This window comes from Anolis sagrei, chromosome 1, assembly GCF_037176765.1.
Source record: "Anolis sagrei isolate rAnoSag1 chromosome 1, rAnoSag1.mat, whole genome shotgun sequence".
Taxonomy (NCBI): Eukaryota; Metazoa; Chordata; class Lepidosauria; order Squamata; family Dactyloidae; genus Anolis; species Anolis sagrei.
This window is the reverse complement of record NC_090021.1, coordinates 285,097,159-285,117,609: the sequence shown is the minus strand read 5'-3', so window position 1 is coordinate 285,117,609 and position 20,451 is coordinate 285,097,159. Positions and strand designations below refer to the sequence as shown.

Sequence of the window (20,451 nt, the reverse complement as noted above, 5' to 3'; positions counted from 1 at the left end):
AGATTAAAATTGGAAAGGGCAGCTATGAACTTGATAAAAGTCCTCAAGTATGAAGATGTACAAATGAATGCCAAACTCTTTCCTCACGGAGAAAGACAATAATGCTTGGTAAACATGAAGAATAGAGGAAAACAGAGTGACTCAGGACACATCTACACTGATCAATTAATGCAACTTGAAGTCAACTTGAAAGTACATGCTGGGAAAGCACTATGCAACACACTTTAAGGCAGTGGTTCTCAACCTGTGGGTCCCCAGATGTTTTGACCTTCAACTCCCAGAAATCCTAACAGCTGGTAAACTGTCTGGGGTTTCTGGGAATTGTAGGCCAAAACACCTGGGGACACACAGGTTGAGAACCACTGCTTTAAGGGTTTTAATCCAACACAAGCAAAGTTAGAAAATAGTCTGAAATAGAGCCCTTAATGCACATCAGTATAAACCATATCACATGGCGAAAGCAACTCGCAGAATGTGAACTGTTGTGTGAAGAGCTACACACGCACATTTGGGGGAGGGATTTGTTGCTGAAAAGAATGCATTCTCCACAGCCATCAAGATGGAGCTGCAGATATCGGAACCGTTTCAAAAATATCCTCTGCAGGCATGTAAGCACCGTCCTGCCCTCGAACCAGTTCCAGATCTTGCAATGCAATAGTTAACACGGTGAATCCACTTCCTTTTATGTTGGTTTCACCCCAGATTAAATGGTCAGTGCAGATGGGTAGTCAAAAAAAGCCATGGGGCTGGGTCTGCAAGACCTGAGCAGGGCTGTTAAAAACAGGGTCTTTTGGAGGTCTTAAAATTCATATAATTGCAATAAGTTGAAGGCAACCTCAAAGCTCTTAATAACTATGAAGATAGATTTAGAAAAATAAGATGTTTTATTGGACAGGTACAGTTTTATAGACGAACACTTCTAAAAATCATATTTAAATGAAAAGGATATTCTTGTTGCTGTAACTATTGTTTCTGAAGTCCCCACCAATCTTGCTTGCACCATGAGAGACTGTTGGATGGTCACTCCTGATGATCTCAGAGCCCAGGTGGGCTCATACATCATGAGAGTTAAAAGAATGAATGGTCATCACAAGGGATGGTGTGAGGCATTTCTCTAGCCCAAGCTAAAGATATTTCTCTAGAGCAGGCCTGCAATATCTATGGCCATCTAGAAGTTTTGGACTCCAGCTCCCAGAGTTCCTGACCATTGGATAAGCTGGCCAGGGTTTCAGAGAGTTGGAGTCCCAAACACCTGGAGTGCCACAGATTGTGCAGGCCTGGTCTAGAGGTATACAGGGAAAGTAGGTAGAAGTAATAAAATATAGTTAAACTCTGTACTAATGCAAAAACTTGAGACTAATAAAAATTGAAAGGAACACTTTACATCACTGCTTATTTTTGACAAACGGTTTACCAGCAGTGTGTCACAGAAAAATTATTGCTTGTCATGCCCTAATTGAAAATGGGAAGGTTTTTGGTCTTCCATAAGGATTTCTCTATTATTGATTGATCTGTTTTTCAGCACCAATTATAAAAATTTGATATTTGCATACTTTTCCTTAAGAGAAAACTGTAAAGAAAACATTTTCTAATCTTTATTGTCAAAATGTCCTTGAGAGAGAAAAATGTCAGTGTCAAATTGATTCACAGCTGAGCTCAGTCTTCACAGTCATCAATAATGTGGATCAAAACTATAATCTCCATATTATTTACTTTATTATTTGACATGAATGGAAGAAGACTGACACATGGTTTATGGTTCAAGCAACAAATGAATCATCAGAATTTTGAAAGATACTACCATTTAATTTTAGCCTTCAACGTGGAATTTAAATAGCCAGATTTATATCCACCCTCATCTCCACTGACTAAAGTTTTTCCCCACCTTTATATTCATGGGTAATAGCTCCATATGCCAGCTATTTCTCATTTTTATTCTCCCTACTCTTTTTTCTGAAAGGAAAAAATAGAAAATGATTTGTGTTCTTTTTCAATATGAGATAAATAGAAAACTATTCTGTGTAAAAAAATACAATCAAATCATCACAGCCTTCCTTCCAACATGAAACTATTAAATGAATAACAATATCAACCAAACATATTGTAAAATGAAAACATCTAAGTATTAGGGCTAATGAATAAAAATGTTGGAAATGTGGAATAGTTGTTAGCACAATTACTGAAATTATTTGAACATTAACTCAATGGTGCCTTATAGGATATTAAAGAAATTGGGCACTATAAAGCAAAAAGATATGAAAACTCTTCCTTAATTCAAGTAATATCTGTAGACAGCATGTATAATATATACATTGAATTTTTATTTTGATATTGGCTATACGTTGCTTACCTCACTAGTTCTGAAAATGATGCGATAGTTGTACTGAGAACCATTTTCTTTTATTTCTTCAGGTTTTTCCCTTCTAATACTCACAGCTACAGGACCAAGGTTTTCATCTGCCCCAAAGTAGTTCCAGTGTTCTTATGTGTTAAGTAAGTAAAGATAGTGGAAGAGAGAGATATTAATATTAGACAAAGTCTTTAGAGCTAGTTCACATGAGGCATTTTTTCTTTATGTAAACAAATCCCAAATATCCATCAAAGCAGGTTCATAGACATAAATGTGACATGTAAAGAAGACTATCCGAGATACAGTTGGATAGCATTTCTATAATTATTGGTGATACTTATGCTAAATACTGTAATTCCAGCTCCTGGCAGTTGTTAAACATGACTCACATATATCATCGCAAGAACTTTACACAAAATCAAATTTGAGATGTAATGCACATTATTCCAACCTACTTTTGACTTAGAAAAAAATAGAAAAACTGCTCTAAAATTGATATTTATAACTCTTAAAAACTGTGTATGTGTACATACACACAACATTCAAGATTCTTTCATTAAAACAATTTATTTTCTTATGGTTGCCCTCTAGTTAACACATCAAACCATAGTTAGCAAAATATGAACAAGCATAATTCTCTTCTTCCATTTAAGTACAAGTCTGGAAGCATCTGCTTTTAATTCACTGTAATTTGTAGTGCGATCCTGGCAATGGATTACAACCATTTATATTTTCTGAAGCTTGTTTGTTAACAAATCTTGGTTAATGCTTATCTTAGTTCGTATAAAACAGGGAGCTGCAGTTAACAAAATAGTAGGGGGGAAAACTTAACTGGGTTGTTGTAGGATTTTCAGGCTATATGGCCATGTTCTAGAAGCATTCTCTCCTGACGTCTTGCCTGCATCTATGGCAAGCATCCTCAGAGGTTGCAGGTGAAGGTGAAACGTCAGGAGAGAATGCTTCTAGAACATGGCCATATAGCCCAAAAAACCTACAACAACCCAGTGATTCAAGCCATGAAATCCTTCGACAACTTTCAAACTCTTCTCATAATTTGCCATCATATAAAAATGTTGTATGTTTCCATTACTTTCCAAATATTTTAAAATATCTGCAGTACGCTTCTGTAATCTTTTCCTTTTGGCATGCTCTGTTGTCCATACAAGTTACAAAGCTTTGTTAGGAAAAAGGTTGAGTACCTCTTGTGCAAAATGCTTGGAACCAGAACTATTTTGGATTTTTTTTTTCAGATTTTGAATTACCTACATAATGAGATATCTGGAAGATAGGACCTAAGTCTAAATACACATGCATAGTCTGAAGGTAATTTTATACAATGCTTTTAACAATGTTGTGCATGAAATAAGGTTTGTGTATACTGAACCACCAGAAAGCAAAAGTGACACTATCTCACCCACCCATTTGGACAGGTTCAGATTTTGGAGTATTTTGGACTTTGGAATTCCAGGCAAGGGATGCTCAGCCTATATATGCTATTTAAAATGTTTTGTATATGTTTTAATGCAAAGGGAATAATTTTGCAACAGAACAGTATTTTCAGAATTTTCAGTTTAAAGCAAAGAACAGTTGTCTTAATTAATAAACGGCCACTCACCTTTTTGATAAAAGAATTTCCGAAAATAATATGCACCAAGATCCACATGTTCAACAATGTATCTTTTCCCTCTGTCCAAGTGTAACATCAGATTTTCCTTCGGTATTTCAAGTACAGCGACCCCAGCATTTGTGCAATGAGAGCTAAGAGTAGACTCAAAAGAGGCACTTTCGCAGCCACTGAAGGATCCAGAGTTAGATTTGGTGAGGCTGATCTTCCTTTCTCCTTCTCCACCAATTTCATTACGAAAATAGGGACAACTCATCACAAGATCATTACTTTTATCATCCCCCTGGTCCATATTGAGACTCCCTTTGGAATTCAGGTCTTCTGTGCTGCCCATTGGTGAATTAAAACTTGCAGAATGGGATAATGGTCCAGAAGCTAAGGATGCAACTGCAGCAGCAGAAGCTCCGGTTGTTGTATTCCTTCGTTTAATAACATTGTGCCTGTTAACTGCCACCTCATTTAAATCAAATAATACACTTTGTACATCATAATGGGCAAAACACTTTGGGCAAATCCAAGGCTTGATGCTATCTTCTGATCTTCCATCCTCAAGGTCAGAAGATTTCCCGAGTTCCCCTTCAGCTTTGGCATTACGGAGCTTTCGAAAAATGGAAGAATCTCCAGTTTCTGATTTTGAACGCCTTTTCAGTGGTTTCTCCCTTTCTTTAAATAATCGGAGGTTCTCCCTCTGAGTAATAGGTCCATCAATCACATCTAAGGAAAACCCCGAACCCTTACTTCCACTTGCTATAAGGATTTCACTGAATTTGCTGCTGCCTAGGATCCTCTGGTCAGATTTTTCATCTTTATAATCTTTTAATAGGTCAAAAAAGCTGTCACCCGAAGTACCCTGCTTATCTATTGATGAGGTGCTGCCATATTCTCTGTGCAGTGATGGTCCAGATTTATAACTGGGTGAGATACATTCATCAAAGCTATCAACGTCAAGCTCACTTAAGGTGATATCACTATTACTACGCTGTCTTATTCTACGAAGAGCTTTCCTTGGGGAGCTGTGGTAACCATCAGGTGTAAGAAACCTAGAATCTAGGTTATCAGATTGTCTTGTTTTGTTTTTAAGTGTGTTCTGGATACTTTTCAACATGGCAGAGTCACTGGCATTCAAATTAATGGAGCTTCCCTGACTCCCAGGACTACTTTTTGAAGACATGCTATCAAGGCAACTTGATGTATCCATATCTTGACTTGATCTATTGTTTTCTTTGATGTTTTCCTTCCTTGGAGGCCAGTCTGCAATCCTTGCTCTAACTCCCATTTTAGGAACTCCAGGAGTAGAAGTAAGATGATGAGACCCTTCACTACGTGCAGGGCCTACTGGAGCCATCACTGAAGATCCCAAACTACCATTCTGTGACCTAAAGCGTCTCATGTAAAAGTCATCTGAGTGAACTTTAGGAGTTCCATCTGACACTCCCGTGGCAACAGCCCTTTCAGTCTGGGACCGCTTCAAGCTGGTCATTATTGGAAAACGTATTTATCCTTAATAAGCTCCAAAAGAAAACGCAGTCATCTCTGCCTTTAAAATTTATAACACTCTTCTGGAGAAGGTTCTCCAGAAAATACAAAGGTTGCATGAGATCCCAGTTGTGATCATTTAATGTAGTAGTGAATGGCCTACTGATGCTATTTGTCTAAGAACCAGTTTCGTTCAATCAATTCCGACTTCTTAGGAGCCTCAGTCCATCCATTTTAACAAGCAGTCATTTTTCCACACATGCCCAGAAAGAGGTCGATAATTTCAGTACACTGAAATAAAGACAAAGATGGAACAATCAATTAATGCAATGCACACAGTGATATAAAGCCCCCCCCCCCAAAATCCCACCCAAAATGAAAACCAGAACATGTATACATAGTAACTACTTTATCCAGAGTTTTCTCCAGGTCCACTGTTAAATATGCAGGTTGTAGCATGCAAACAGATTGCACATCTGTGTCTTTTTACTGCTGCAATTTCCCTATCACATGCCATCCTGTTACAGAGGTTGTCCAACCCTAAGGACAACAGACTTTTTGGAGCACAGTGAGCTGCAGACGGAAACATCATGAAAGTCCAATTTCATAAACAAAGCTTTTCCAACATGGAATTGCAACATTCTGAGTTTGGAGCTGTAACTTCAAGAAAGTTGATGTACTAAGCTGCTCCCATTTCCTTAACTGCTGTATTCCCTAAACACATCTTTAAAACAGTTTTTTTTTCCCTGTACTTACTTAATATTACTATTAATTATTTTTTTTACTCAAAATGCACAAAGCACATATAATCAACAAAAATAAATCTTGCAACAAGTCTAATAGAACAAAATAAATATATCAAACAACTGTAGCAGAGCTAAAGCACTGTCTGCAAACATTATCTGGTGGTCGATCTATACGTGTTAAATATATGAAAGCATTTTTGAAATGTAAATATCTGATATTGAAAAAGCAAGATTTGGATCATAGTATGAAGGGATTTAATCCTTTCCCTAGCACAGTTCCAATGAAAATCCCCTCAACTGAGAAGAAAAACAGTTTGAGAAGAAAATATGCTATAAAGGTAACCTCCCCTGCGTAGGAAGTTCCAATTAGTACTGGTTTTGAGAACATACTGCTACCAATTTCATCTAGAAAATCAGTGCCAAGTCTAGGTTTTGTGGGGTCTTTGGGGAAAAAAATGACCTCAATGGGCTCAGATCTAATTGTTATTAGAATTGGCAGGTATGGAACCAATTTATTTATTTGCTTCATTTAAACTCTGCCTTTTTCACTCTCGCAGGAGGACTCAAGGTGGCTTATAACTCCGGCAAAATTCAATGCTTCTTAAACATAATTATAAAACATATCCCACAAAATAAAAACAGTTAAAACAGTAAGCATATAAAATACATAGAATAAAAACTGGTTAAAGACATAAAGTGCATGATTCAATTCATCCATAATCCTTGCTCATAATCCTTATTCAGACCATGTTGAGACCGTAATAATTTATTCTGCAAACAGAGTCATGTCTTTACATTTTTTCTGATTCAGGTAGAAATGGATCCAAAATGACCTGATCTATCAAAAACACTGTTAGTGCAACTGTACCCTGTTCCTCTTGCACTGCAGTCTGATATAGAGACTAAATTCCAGGTGACAATGAGAGATGGAAGAGATCAAATGGGGCTGATCTCTCATCATAACCAATGATATGGCTTTGCCTTTCATCTCAGATGTGATGGGAGTCACCAACCATATACTGCAGCTCCCTCTTCTTTGCTATACCCAAGCAGACAGCAACAACAGGTTTAACCAGCAGCCCTGCTGTTCATGGCTACTGTAATTCAGTTGGAAGATTTCCAAATTATGCAAGACATAAATGTATACCATTTATTTGGCTAACATCCATAAATACATCAATATACAAGCAGGTATTGTTTAGACTAAACTGTCACAGCCTTTCCCCCTCTAGTAGCTTGATTCCAGGGAAAATAAGAGATTTTGCATGTGTGACTGAATTTTTCACATCTGCTTCTCATTACAGACTCTTGCATGTTCTGAAAAAAGGTTGCTGAAGTCAAGCGACCCTATAGGATCATGATGGCGAACCTATGACACGCCTGTCAGTACTGACATGCGTAGCCATTTCTACTGACACGTGCCCGCTCATCCACCCCACCCCTCCGCTTCTCCCTCACCTGAAATACCTTTTCCTTCCTTCCTCCTTCCTTCCTTCCCTCGTCTTCCCTCCCTCCAGCTTGGCCCTTGGCCGAGTGGTGGCTGCTGCCAAAGGGGGCAGCGAGGAGACTGGCTGCTGCTGCGGTGCCCCCACCTTCGGCCCCCCAGGCCTTTGGGGCTTCTGTGCCCAAAATGCCTCGTGCCCACAATGGATGTGGAAGAGTGGCTGAGGAGAAAGCAGGCTGATGGGTTCCCTCCTCAAGGTGAGCAGGAGCGAGGGAGGGATCCAGCCTCGGGAGGAAGCACCTCCAGGAGGAGGAGGAGGGGGGCAAGGCCAAGAGCCGTCCCGAAGCCAGGCCTCCCTCCTCTTGGCTAGCCTGAGGCATCTGGCCAGCCTTGGGTTTTGAGGCCGCACTGGGCTTTGGGAGACTCCTCGGCCTTTTGCTGCCAAAGCAGGCCGAGTCGAGGCTGCAAGCGGAGAGGCTTCGGCGAGCGTTCCATAGGGCTGCCTGGCCCTGCTCCAGAAGCATGCTCTCCTGACATTTCACCCACATCTGTGGCTAAAGGCACCCTCAGGGGTTGAGGGAATAGATATAGATATCCGAAAGCCTAACCCCACTCCAGCAAGACATGGAGAGAGAGTTGCCAGATGGACAAGCTGGGTTCAGAAAAGGCAGAGGAACGAGAGATCAAATGGCCAATATCCGGATGCTGGATAATGCAGAAAGGACGGGAGTTTCAGAAAAACACCTATTTCTGCTTCATTGACTATTCTAAAGCCCTTGACTGTGTGAATCATAATAAATTGTGGCAAGTTCTTGGTGGTCTGGGCATACCAAATCAGGTAAATTATATAATTAGTTTTTGGTTTATTAAATATAGTTATACATTACAATTATATATATATTGTTATTTAAACTAAATATTGCAAAATTATTAATTTTTTTGAAGTGACACATCACCTGAATTATGCTCGGTTTTTTGGTGAATTTTGACACATCATGCTCAAAAGATTGCCCATCTCTGCTATAGGACAACATGTGATGCAACACAAGGCTTTCAGATAGCATAAAAACAGAGATTATCGTTCCTTATTGATGGAAATAATATCTCTTCCCAAATTCAACCTTGCATATTACTATCTCAGATACTAAAGATGTCTAAAAGATGCAGAATAAAAAGCAAATCAATTTATTTGAAGAATTTTAACATCTTTTAAGCCAGAGGTTCCACAAAATGGAAAGAAAAAAATCCATAAAATTTATGAATATCCTGTGATTTTCTTCCTATGTGAATTAACATTTTCTACACTCTTGCATATTACTATACAAAAAGTATTTGTAAAATCTGTAAAAAGATTATTTCCACATCACACTTGCCTGAACCAATTACAGAGTGTTATATTGTCCTTTCAGGAGCCTTAACAACAACACCTCCACAAATGCACCCTGGCAGGGAAGAAACAAAAGCAAGGGAATGTCAGCACAAAAGCTGGACTGTCGTGTACACCCTTTAACACAAAGAAGAGGATCCTATTCATAGACTGAACCAATTACACAAAATGTGACATTTAAATACTTGCCAAGTCTGTGCATGCAAGGATGCTGCTGAACCAGCACCATGTTGACAGAGCAGTATTGTATACTAGTCAAGGCTTCTGACAGTTCGAGGGAAACTAGCACTTTCTGCAATTTCTTGTCTGAACTAACAAGAGCTTGCTCCCATAGTAATTAAACATCTAACTGGCTACAATCAGCAAATGTTAATGAAGCATCACGGAATTATGTATGGAGAATATGTCTGGCTGAGAACAATACAACAGAGTACTTCACATAACAACATTTCACTGCAGGTCCCATTTGCCTAACCAAATAATCTTACCTTTACATGTGCAAGCACAATAAAATGCATGACAGACTTGTTGCAGTATTTACACCCTGTCCTTCAAATATTACCCACTTTAATAGCTCAGCTTACATATTTAAGTACCAACTGCCATGTCTTATCTACTTTGCCAATGTAATGTTTAGGTCGTTAATGAAATCAACAATTCGAAACAATCCATGTTTTAACATGCCTTTCTTTCATAATTGAGAGTCAGTTTAAAATAATGGTCAAGAGAGTTCAAATATTTCCACTGTTAATTCCACAAAAGTTATTGTTTTCCACTATGCAGTTAAGATTATTAAAAAGCAAATCGACTCATCATTAAGAACAACAATCAGGCAAAATGTACATACGTTTTAAAAAATTAAACTGTCACTCCTGACAACAAAAATATGTGAATCTGAAGGGGGGGGGGGCATCACTTCCTTAGAAAACTTAGCATTTCAAAATGGTGCTTTAAAGAATCATGAAATCATAGAGTTAGAAGAGACTACACAGGCACCCAGTTCAATCCCCTGCCATAAAGGAAAAGCACAATCAAAGCACCCCTGACAGATGGCCAACCAGCCTCTGTTTCAACGCCTCCAAGGAAGGAGCTTCCACTACACTCTGAGACAGAGAGTTCCACTGTTGAACAGCTCTTAGTCAGGAAGTTCTTCCTACTACTTCATCACACTAGAGAACGTATCCACTTTAAATCCAGTGAGGCTGTAAAAGGCTCCTTCCTAAACTACAAACCCCAAAATTCTGCAGGAGGCAGAAACTGGATTTAAAGTGGATTCAATCTATAATGTGATGAGGTCCCTAATGTTCAGGTGAAACCTCCTTCCTGTAATTTGAACCCACTGCTCCAAGTTCTGTTTGTGTTTCATTCTATTTTAATGTTTGAATATTTGTATATTTTAAATTGTATACTAATGCTTTTATGTCAAGCCTCTTTGACTTCCCTTTGAGGGAAATAAAGCGGGGCATTAATAACAACAACAGCAGCAGCAGTATGAGAATTTAAAGACTGAACTGCAAAGACTCTGGCACAAATCGGTCAAGGTGGTCCCAGTGGTGATCGGCATACTGGGTGCAATGCCTAAAGACCTTGGCCTGCACTTAAAAACATTCGGCACGGACAAAATTACCATCTGTCAGCTGCAAAAGACCACTCTACTTGGATCTGAACGCATTATTCACAGATACATCACACAGTCCTAGACACTTGGGAAGTGTCCGACATGTGATCCAATACAACAGCAAGCATAGTGATCTTGTTTGCTGTGTACTAATCTTGTTATGTTTATAACAACAACAACAACAACAACAACAACAGTCTCCAGGGCAGTACTTATTTATTATTGGATCAATAAAACAAGAAATGTGCTAAGAATTAAGCTAGACTGGACACCTTCAGGAATGTAATTTTATGACATTTCATTACATTAATAAATAATGATCCAATTCTAAAAATAATTACTCAAAAGTGGAGTCCACAACATGCGAATGTGGAGAATGCACATGCTATTATAATGCAGTCTGACCTTGTCACATGCACAATGGAGGACCTTTCTTACAGCAACACCAGAGGCACTTCAAGTGGCCAGCCACTGGTCAAAAGACGTTTATTATAATGCCAACTTTTTAAACTCTATGTTTTTAAAATACATTACAACTGTAGCCTTGTTTCGCTTCTGATACGATAAATAAAAATATTACTCAAAACTCTAGACAAAGAAAAGGTATAGGACAAATGAATCTCTTAAATACTGGAGGGAGAAATTAACCATAAAGACAATATGTTACTGCAAGGTGGAGCTTGGACTTTTAAAATACTGGATTCTGCACAGTAGTGAGAGTCAGAAAGGGAGTGGCTGCATTTTCAGTTGGCTTTACAATGTAATATTTTGCTTTTATAAATTATTTTGCACCTCACTGAATTAGGGATTTCATAATAAAACCACTGAGTCTATTTTTAAGGTACTAGTACTGTATAACCTAACCCAACCTCCTTCCCGATGCCTGAAACCATGGATTACAGTGAACTCTATATATTTACTAAACTTGAGTCTGAAGCGTATCACAGAATCATACTTAAGGACCTAAAGAAGCTCACAACACTCCTGGGAGAGGAATATTTTTGAAGCATGGATAAATGAGATTTTGGGTATTAGATCCATGGATATGGGGGGTATATTGTAGTCACATAATATGACATAGTTATTTAACCTTGATGCTAAAGTTCAGAAACTAACTGCAAAACACATTTGTTACAGCTGCAATATTACTTCACAAATGATGTCAGAGAAACACAGAGATCCTATACTGAAAGGTCTTTTAGCAATACCATACACAAAACTGAAATAATAGATAAGCCGTACAAATCTGTAGAGGACAGTAATCAAGCAGCTTAATAGCACATTGAGCAATGCTGCAAAAGGACAAGTGAAAAAGGCTGATGCAAATTACTCCTCAAATGTGTCAGGAGATCTGGTTCATATGTGGACAGTAGATCCATTATCAAATGTCACTGTGTACTGTGAAACACATTTAAATCACCAGTGATTCCTACCTCCAGTTACGGAATAGGTCTCAACTTGTCATATCCTACATTTCACTACACAATTAATCAAAGAACCAGATTCCATTATGATAGAAAGAAACCCAACCCTTTCTCCAAAATTCTTGTTTACATGCATTTTACTACTTGCAGTTTATGGTAAATTTCAAGGATATTAGATTAAGAAATCAGTGTTTAAAAAAAGGAAAAATGGGAGGACAATAGTGATGAACAAGAATAGGCATGGAGATGACATCATGTGCACAAGTGCTCTTAAGTGCCCAGAATTTCACCGGGGGGGGGGGGGATATTTTTAACATGATACTTTTGAAGACAGGAAGAGGAGACAGTGGAATCACTGGTGGAGGGGAATCAGCAGATATGTATTCATTATGTTGCCGCCTTGAGTCGCCTCTGGGTTGGAGAAAGGCAGGGTAGAAATGTCGTAAATAAATAAATAAATTCATTATGGAGGATTTCTTTTCAAAAAGTTTATTTACAGAGCTTGGAGAGGGATTCTGGAATTTGTATCCATCACTTTGATGGATAAAAACAGATATATCAATATAGGGATGGAATCATCCAGGGCCTTCATTTAGGCAAGCAAAGATCAAGGTTACATTCCACCTGAAAGTCTATGTTAGCAGCTTAGGAGGGCTTTTGGATCCAGCTGCGCCCCTTCCTAGAATTGGAAGACCTAAAGATGGTAGTGCGCACACTGGTAACCTCAAAGTTAGACTTCTTCAGTTTGCTTTACATTGGGCTACATCTGTACTACGTTCAGAAATGCCAAATCGTTCAAAACATGGCAGACTAGTTACAGGAACATCCAATTGGTTTTTCGGCAAAGTAAAATGTGTTCATTTCAATCTTTAAAGCCTTACATGGTTTGGGTGCAGATTATATCCAGGATTACCTCCTCCCGTACATTTCACCCTGGACACTTAGGTCCTCCAGCCAGCCAGAACCCACTGGCAACCATCACCCAGAGGACCTTTTCATCAGCTGCCCAAGGCTGTGGAATGACCTGCCGGAAGAGCTCTGATAGCTAAACCAGCTAACAGCATTCAAGAAGTAACTGAATTGTATTTATTTATTTACAACATTTCTACCCCTCTCTTCTCAACGCCCCCCCCAGGAGGGGGGGGGGGCTCAGAGCAGTTACCCAGTCAATCAGAAGTTGTGAATTTTAATCTGCCATTCCTAAGTGGGTTTTAACTGGTATTTTAACTCTGTGTATCTTGTTGTATGTGTTTTAATCATGCATTCTCTCTTGTTTTAATGAAGCTGTATCCCACCTCGACACACAGGGAAAGGTGGGTATTTTTTGTTGTTGTTGTTGTTCTCTACTCTCTCTCCCACCCTTCCTCCTTGATGATCTGCAGAGAGGAAATTATCTTTGCTGCCCTATAAAGCTACAGTATGTTTAAGCGATACCAAATAATAACCAGTGATCTAGTTCTTAAAGTCTGTGGACACAAAGGCACCAGCCAGAACTTTCACCTGACCTCCTAGGGGTCTGCAAAAAAGACTCTTGATGAAATTATAAATCTATCATCAAAGTTTGCTTTGAGCAGAACTTGGAATTACTTCTAATTAGATGAAATCTCTGATAATGCGTTTTTTCTTTAACAAGAAAGTAGATGCAATGCTGTGTGGTTGCCAATTGATAGCTTTCCTCGGAATGCTCTACTTTACTAATTAATTATGGTCAGTAAAGAAAAATATTCACATATACTCATGTCAGCATTTTTTGCTTTTTCAGATATATATATATATATATATATTGCACAATTACATAAGCAATTTGATTTAAATGCAAAAGAATCACAAGCTTATTACCATATGTAGGCGTATGCCTGTTCCTCTCGATCAAGCAGCTTTAATCAGCATTCCCCACTATTTTTACTGCAGTTTCTTATGTAAACTTACTTGGGTAACAGTCCTGAAAAATCCAAGTTTAACTCTCTCTTTGGGAGGGAAAAAAAGGCTTTTATGCTCACTTTGTATTACATGCCTTAGTCATTAACAACTTAAAAAAAAAACCCTCCAAACCTTACACACATTGGAAAATGCAAAGACATATGGCTACTGTACAGAAATTGATGAAACCCAACTCTTTATAACTTTTGAATCAATTAAATGGAAAAAATCAAATCATTTTTCTCTAATAATATGAAAATCTTATCCACGTAGCTGAGTTGGTACATTGACTCCCTTGCATAGGAATCCATCATAATAGAATGAGCATTATTTTATTGCTTTAAAAGGTCAAGACAAAAGAATGGATCTCACTACAAATTGATTGATTCAATCAAGGATGCCACAGCCCTTAGTTTGGAAGAACTGAGCAGGGCAGTTGATGACCAGGAATTTTGGAGGTCTCTCTTTCATTGAGATGCCATAAGTCAAACTCTGCTTAATAGCAAATAAGAACATAAAGGGGTTCTTCCTTCACTAGGCAGTATAAAATACAAAAACAAGAATTGTTGGAAATAGCAACCTTCTACAAGCCTTCTATACTAGTTATTTGTTATGTATATATTGTATGTATATATCGGTGTGCTGTTTTCCCTTAATACTATGTTGTTTGAAGTTGTGGGAGAAACTACAGACCATGTGACCCAGATCCGAGACTATTCAGACTGAGGCTCAATTTTAGGAGTCAGTTTGCATCAGTTGATGTTGATGTATGAAGTCAATTGAATTGTGTAGAATATGCTGCAGTGAGTAGTGAGTCTGTATTGAGCCAATGTTCAGGAATGTATTCGACTGTGTTTGTGTGTATGTGACAGAGAAGAGACTGAAGCAGAATGCTTAGAGAACTTACTGTTTAGACACTCAACCAATAAAAAATGTACCTGTCTGCTGAATACATGAAATTTGTAAGTAAATCAAGTATGTTAACTTTCAATGAAGACTACTTATTTTTGGTCTCTTGAGAGCATAATTTGAAAGCAATATATTTTATGGGAGAGTAGATGTTTTTGGGGCAACTGAAATAACACTTGTGAAGATATGCTATATATTTTATGCATTGGCATATCTTTGTTCCTAACAGTTCAAAGAGATAACCAAGGATATCAGTTTGGGTTTCTCAGGGATACCTGAGAAACCCAAATTGCCTTGCATGAATACTAGTCGATATTTACCACTAAGGAGAAGTTTGACTCAAGAGAGTTTTTAACTGTTCTCAGGAAGATCATACTTTACAAAAGGTTATGGTTATTTCAAATAATGTGAATGCCAATTAATCTCCAAAAAGGGCCATGCTTCCAAATGGCTTTGGAGATGTTGGTTTTCCAAAATGTTATGGTCTCTAAAAGGTCATGCCTTTCCAAATTGAATATTATATTCAACCATATGCCCACCATTTATTTGGAAAAACATTGTGAAGCTCAGTCTACAACAGTATCTCTCAGCTGCAATTCTAGCTCTTTTAATTAATCAAGGACAAGACTTTCTCATGTGTGACACTAAAAGCATTGAAAAGGAAACTTAACCAATAGTATAAAACTGCTATTGTCAGCTCTTTTTAATGCAATATGGGTTCTATAACACATTCCACATGAAAGAAAATCCAGCCACACTAAGGAAATGGACATTAACACTAACTGATGGAAGGCTTTAATGCTTTTAGTGATGTACAAGGTAAATATAAAACTACAGAGTTATGCAAACTATTTGATCCATTTGTAAATTCCATACTACTCCCCAATATGAGGGTCTACTAAGTTTGTTATAATTTATGATTTCCTGACAAATGATGTTTATGCAAAAATTGCAAGTAAATTACATGTTTAATAAGTAGTGCAACTAAAGATAAACAAAGGAAGTAAGAGGCATGTGGCTGGTTTCCTTCAAATTTGGCTTCAAGTTGATAGTAGATACCTTTATAATTACTGTAGTTAAGAGAGATAGAATTAAGAATAGAAGCATCTGCAAGTAAAAAAAAAAAGCCAAGTGGGCTCTGTGAAGCACACAATAAGGCAGAAGGTAAATCCGATGGTATTTGTTGACTTTTGGTCACCTGTTATTGCATAGCAGAATACTTTATGGAGCAAAGAATGCCCTTGTGTAGGCAGCCAACTTTTATAACTGCATCACACTATGACATCTGATCACAAGGAGCCCCTGGTGGCGCAGTGGGTTAAAACCCTGTGCTGGCAGGACTGAAGACCGACAGGTTGCAGGTTCGAATCCGGGGAGAGGCAGATGAGCTGCCTCTATCAGCTCCAGCTCATTATGCAGGGACATGAGAGAAGCCTCCCACAAGGATGATAAAAACATCAAATGATCTGGGCGTCCCCTGGGCAACCTCCTTGCAATTCTTTCAAAACAGAAGCGACTTGCAGTTTCTCAAGTCGCTCCTGACACGACAAAAAAAAAAATCTGATCACAAGGGAAAAATGTTGCAGACCTTTCTTCTTAAATTCTGTAAGAATCAGAGTCCAAAATCATACTACATATACACAAATATACATAGTGTATCGAAAGACAAGTGTATTTAGCTATAAACTATTTTTATTTCAGCAATCATGTGGCACTCTGTATCTGATGATCTTAGGGTATATACAATAAAGTCAATTTGCAACAAGAAAAAATAATTTTATAATACTAAAAACATATTAAATCATTTATCAATCAAAACTCAGATCAATATATTGTTGAAGGTTTTCATGGCCGGAATCACTGGGTTGCTGTAGGTTTCTTCGGGCTATATAGCCATGTTCTAGAGGCATTCTCTTCTGCATCTATGGCAAGCATCCTCAGAGGTAGTGAGGTGACCTCTAGAACATGTAAGTTAATTTGTCCATATTTCTTATATCCAGGATCTTTGTTAGCCATTCTTCTTCTCCCGGGGGTTCTTTTTCCTTCCAATGCTTTGCATATATTATTCTGGCCACAGTTGTTAAGAGAAATAGAATTTTGTCCTTATTCTTCTCCATTTTTATATCATGGATCCCTAGTAGGAATGTTTCTGGTTTCAGGGGTATATTTATCTTTAAAAATTTTTGTAATGATTTTTGTATACTTTTCCAATAGGTTATTGCTTTTGGGCATGTCCACCATAGGTGGTAATATGTCCCTTCATGTTTTCTGCATTTCCAACATTTTGTATTCGTAGTTTTGTTGAATTTTCCTATCTTATGTGATGTTATATACCACCTATATGCTATCTTAAACCAATTTTCTTTAAGTTCCATCGCTTTCGTATATTTTAATTTCTTATTCCATATTTCTTCCCATTGTTCTTTCCTTATCTCTCTTCCTAGGTTTTCTTTCCACTTTTTCATGTATATTTTCTCTTTTTCTATGTCTCCTTCTTCTTCTATTAGTTTCTTGTATATCTTTGAAATTAACTTATTTTCGGTTTGCATTATCCTGTCCCAGAAGTTTGTGCCTTCTTCAAATCCTTTTTCTTTGTCTAACTTGAAGTGTTCTTTAATTTGCTCGTACTGGTACCATGAAATTCTATTGTTTATATTTTTTAATTCTTGTTGGGTTTTGATCTTGAATTCTCCACCTTCCTTTTTTATTATGTCTTTATATTTGGGCCAATCGTTCCATCCTAATATTCTTCTTTGGGAGGCCTCGAGTGGTGATAGCCATAACGGAGTTTTTTTGTATAATTTATCTTTGTATTTATTCCATACTTTGATTAATGATGATCGCACAAAATGATTGCCGAAATGTTTTTCTTTTCTTGCTTTATCATATCCTAGGTAGGCTTTCCTTTCTTCTCATGATGTGGCCAAAGTACTTTATCTTTGCCTCTAATATCCTTTCCTCCAATGAGCAGTCGGGCTTTATTTCCTAAAGTATGGACTGGTTGGCTCTTCTCACAGTCCAAGGCACTCTCAGAACTTTCCTCCAGCACCACAGTTCAAAAGCATCTAGCTCAGCCTTCCCTATCATCCAGCAATCACATCCGTAGGTGACTATGGGGAATACCATTGCTTTAACTTCCATGTCTACATAATGTCAAATGAAAACTAATATAATTTCCTCTCTCCCATATGTGTCTCCTCAACTGCTACAGTACAAATATATTCCGTATTATATTTTCCATCAAAGTTTAAAAGCAATGAAAATACTTATTTAGCAACATAGGAGGGACACAGATCATTATTTACCAATTCGTCCATGTAACTCTTACACAAACTGGTGGTCATCTTACCAAGCAGAAAAAAGAATTATACATCAGAGACAGAGGTAATCTGTTGCCATCCATCCCTACCCCCAGGATCTAATTTCATGAACATGAAAATGTGTTTAAGTTAATTAACTCCATAAATCAGGGTGTTTTTTTTATTTTTTATATGACTTGACCTTATTACTTCTTGTATCACTCCAGAATGTACAGTTTTCCCCCCTTGCCTCAAGAAAAACAGTAGAAATGTTAAAAGAGAGAGAGAAAGAGAGAAATATTTGTCATTGCTAAGATTGAGGTCCTGCACAGAGAAAAGTCTGTGAAAGGATTCCAGCACAAGAGATAGTTATGTCAAAGAGCTCAATAACTCCTGGTCATCCTGTATGCCTTGCTGCTTGTAGGTACCATATGCTTCCTTGTGTTCCATATTGGAAGGAAGGTTGGGTACAAATTAAATCAATAAATGTTGAAAACCAAGGGTGCTCTGTGTCCCTTTTCTGCAGACAATCCCTTTTTGTAAACTACTTAAGATTACTCTTATCTATTACAATCATTATTTCTCCTAGTGATTAAGAAGCTGACTTGCATGGCAAGCTTTTTTCCATTGATATCGCTCTGAGAAGATAATCTAGATAAAGATGTGTATTGTCAGCACTAACAGGTTAATGAGGAAAAGGCACCAGACGACAAGACATGGTATTTAGGATGCTAACCTTTAAAAGCAGATACAGAGAAATGTAAATTTATCCAATCAATGACAGAATTCACATGTGAAAATGCTGAAGTCTGATATATAATCTGATAGCTAAAATAATCCTGTAATCTTCAGGATGGGGAAAATCAAGGGACCAATTTCACACATTCCCCTATGGTCCAAAATGCAGGATGCACACATCACTGAAATTCTGGTTTAGTCTAAAAAAATGGGCAAGAATGTCTTGGCATTTTAAAAAAAAACTTTTTGGAGGCTACAAAGAAAGGAGCAGCAGCCAAAAAAAAAAAAAAAAAGGACATTGTAGTCATGTCATGGTGTCTACATGGTGGGGGATGAATATAGCCATAGCCATGTACTATCTATTCCTGTTTAACAGAAACCAGTAAAAACGGCACAGAATAATAAATACCAGTATCTTTCAAGCTAAAATTATAACAATTTGCACTCTGGTTTGATACATTCTCCTCATACTATTTCACACTTGACAACACAGTCTCTGGAAGCAATGGTCAGAATCCATTTCTCTCTAAATAAACTTTCTCCAATTTACATCAGAGCTGGTTGGGTTCTTGCCCAGTGAAACAGTGTGTGGTCCCTGCCAACATATAAGATAGGGCTTAATTTTGCTGTTATGGAGATAGCTAGTCCGATTAAGGAAGCACTGGCAAGAATTTCTAGGAAATGAAGGCCAAGGAAAGTCCTTTCTCCATAAACATAGCTTCACATCTAAATGTTTCCTGAATTGTGTGAAAAGATGGATCCTGGAAATATCACCTTCAAGGATACAGAAAAATATCTGCATCTATGGATACTATATGAAAAATAGCCACTGTATTTCATTACATAATAATAACCCCCCCCCTTTTTTCCCTTAAAAAAGGAGGGTTGCAATATATGTGCAGGTGAGCAAGGTCTACAGGGCTACCTATGGATGGCAGCAGTCAAAGGAAACCTAGCTCTTGCGTCTTCACTCATTCACACAACTTCTCCTCTGACCTTGGGGGACTGCTCCAAGGGGCAGACAATTGGGCGGGGTGGGGTGGGGGTCTATTATACGAGAGAAAAGGGAACCCCAAAATGGATGTTTGATTATTACATGATGATGACTATTATGCGATGAAAGCAACAGTCAGGGGCATTTTGCTGATAACGTGGCAACCATTCTCTCACCATAAAACTGACCTGATCTGAAAAATGCAGGAAAGAAGAGCTCTGATAAAGTAAAAGCTTGTTCAAAAACCTTAAGAACAGCAAAAAAACAAACAAACAAAAAACAAAAAACAAAACAAAAACATAAAAGCCACCTTTTGGAGAATATGCTCTATGGGATCTTGAGGATGTATGCTTTTTTGTGTCAGGGGTGACTTGAGAAACTGCAAGTCACTTCTGGTGTAAGAGAATTGACCATCTGCAAGAACGTTGCACAGGGGACACCTGGATGTTTTACCAACCCATGGGAGGCTTCTCTCATGTCCCCACATGAGAAGATGGAACTGAGATAGGAGCTCACCCCGCT

General features: G+C 38.0%; 1 protein-coding gene across 7 annotated transcripts in view; it reads right to left on the bottom strand.

Moving 5' to 3' along the window:
- SIPA1L1 (signal induced proliferation associated 1 like 1) overlaps positions 1 to 20,451 on the bottom strand; it is a 181,784-nt gene that overhangs the window by 72,572 nt on the left and 88,761 nt on the right. For all 7 annotated transcript variants that reach the window (XM_060761557.2, XM_060761548.2, XM_060761605.2 and 4 more), the window contains 2 exons: positions 3,966 to 5,741; positions 2,351 to 2,481 (listed from right to left, as the gene is read on the bottom strand). In XM_060761557.2, coding sequence (XP_060617540.2) covers positions 2,351 to 2,481; positions 3,966 to 5,454 — 1,620 coding nt within the window. In that variant the 5' untranslated portion in view covers positions 5,455 to 5,741. The remainder of the gene's footprint in view (positions 1 to 2,350; positions 2,482 to 3,965; positions 5,742 to 20,451) is intronic.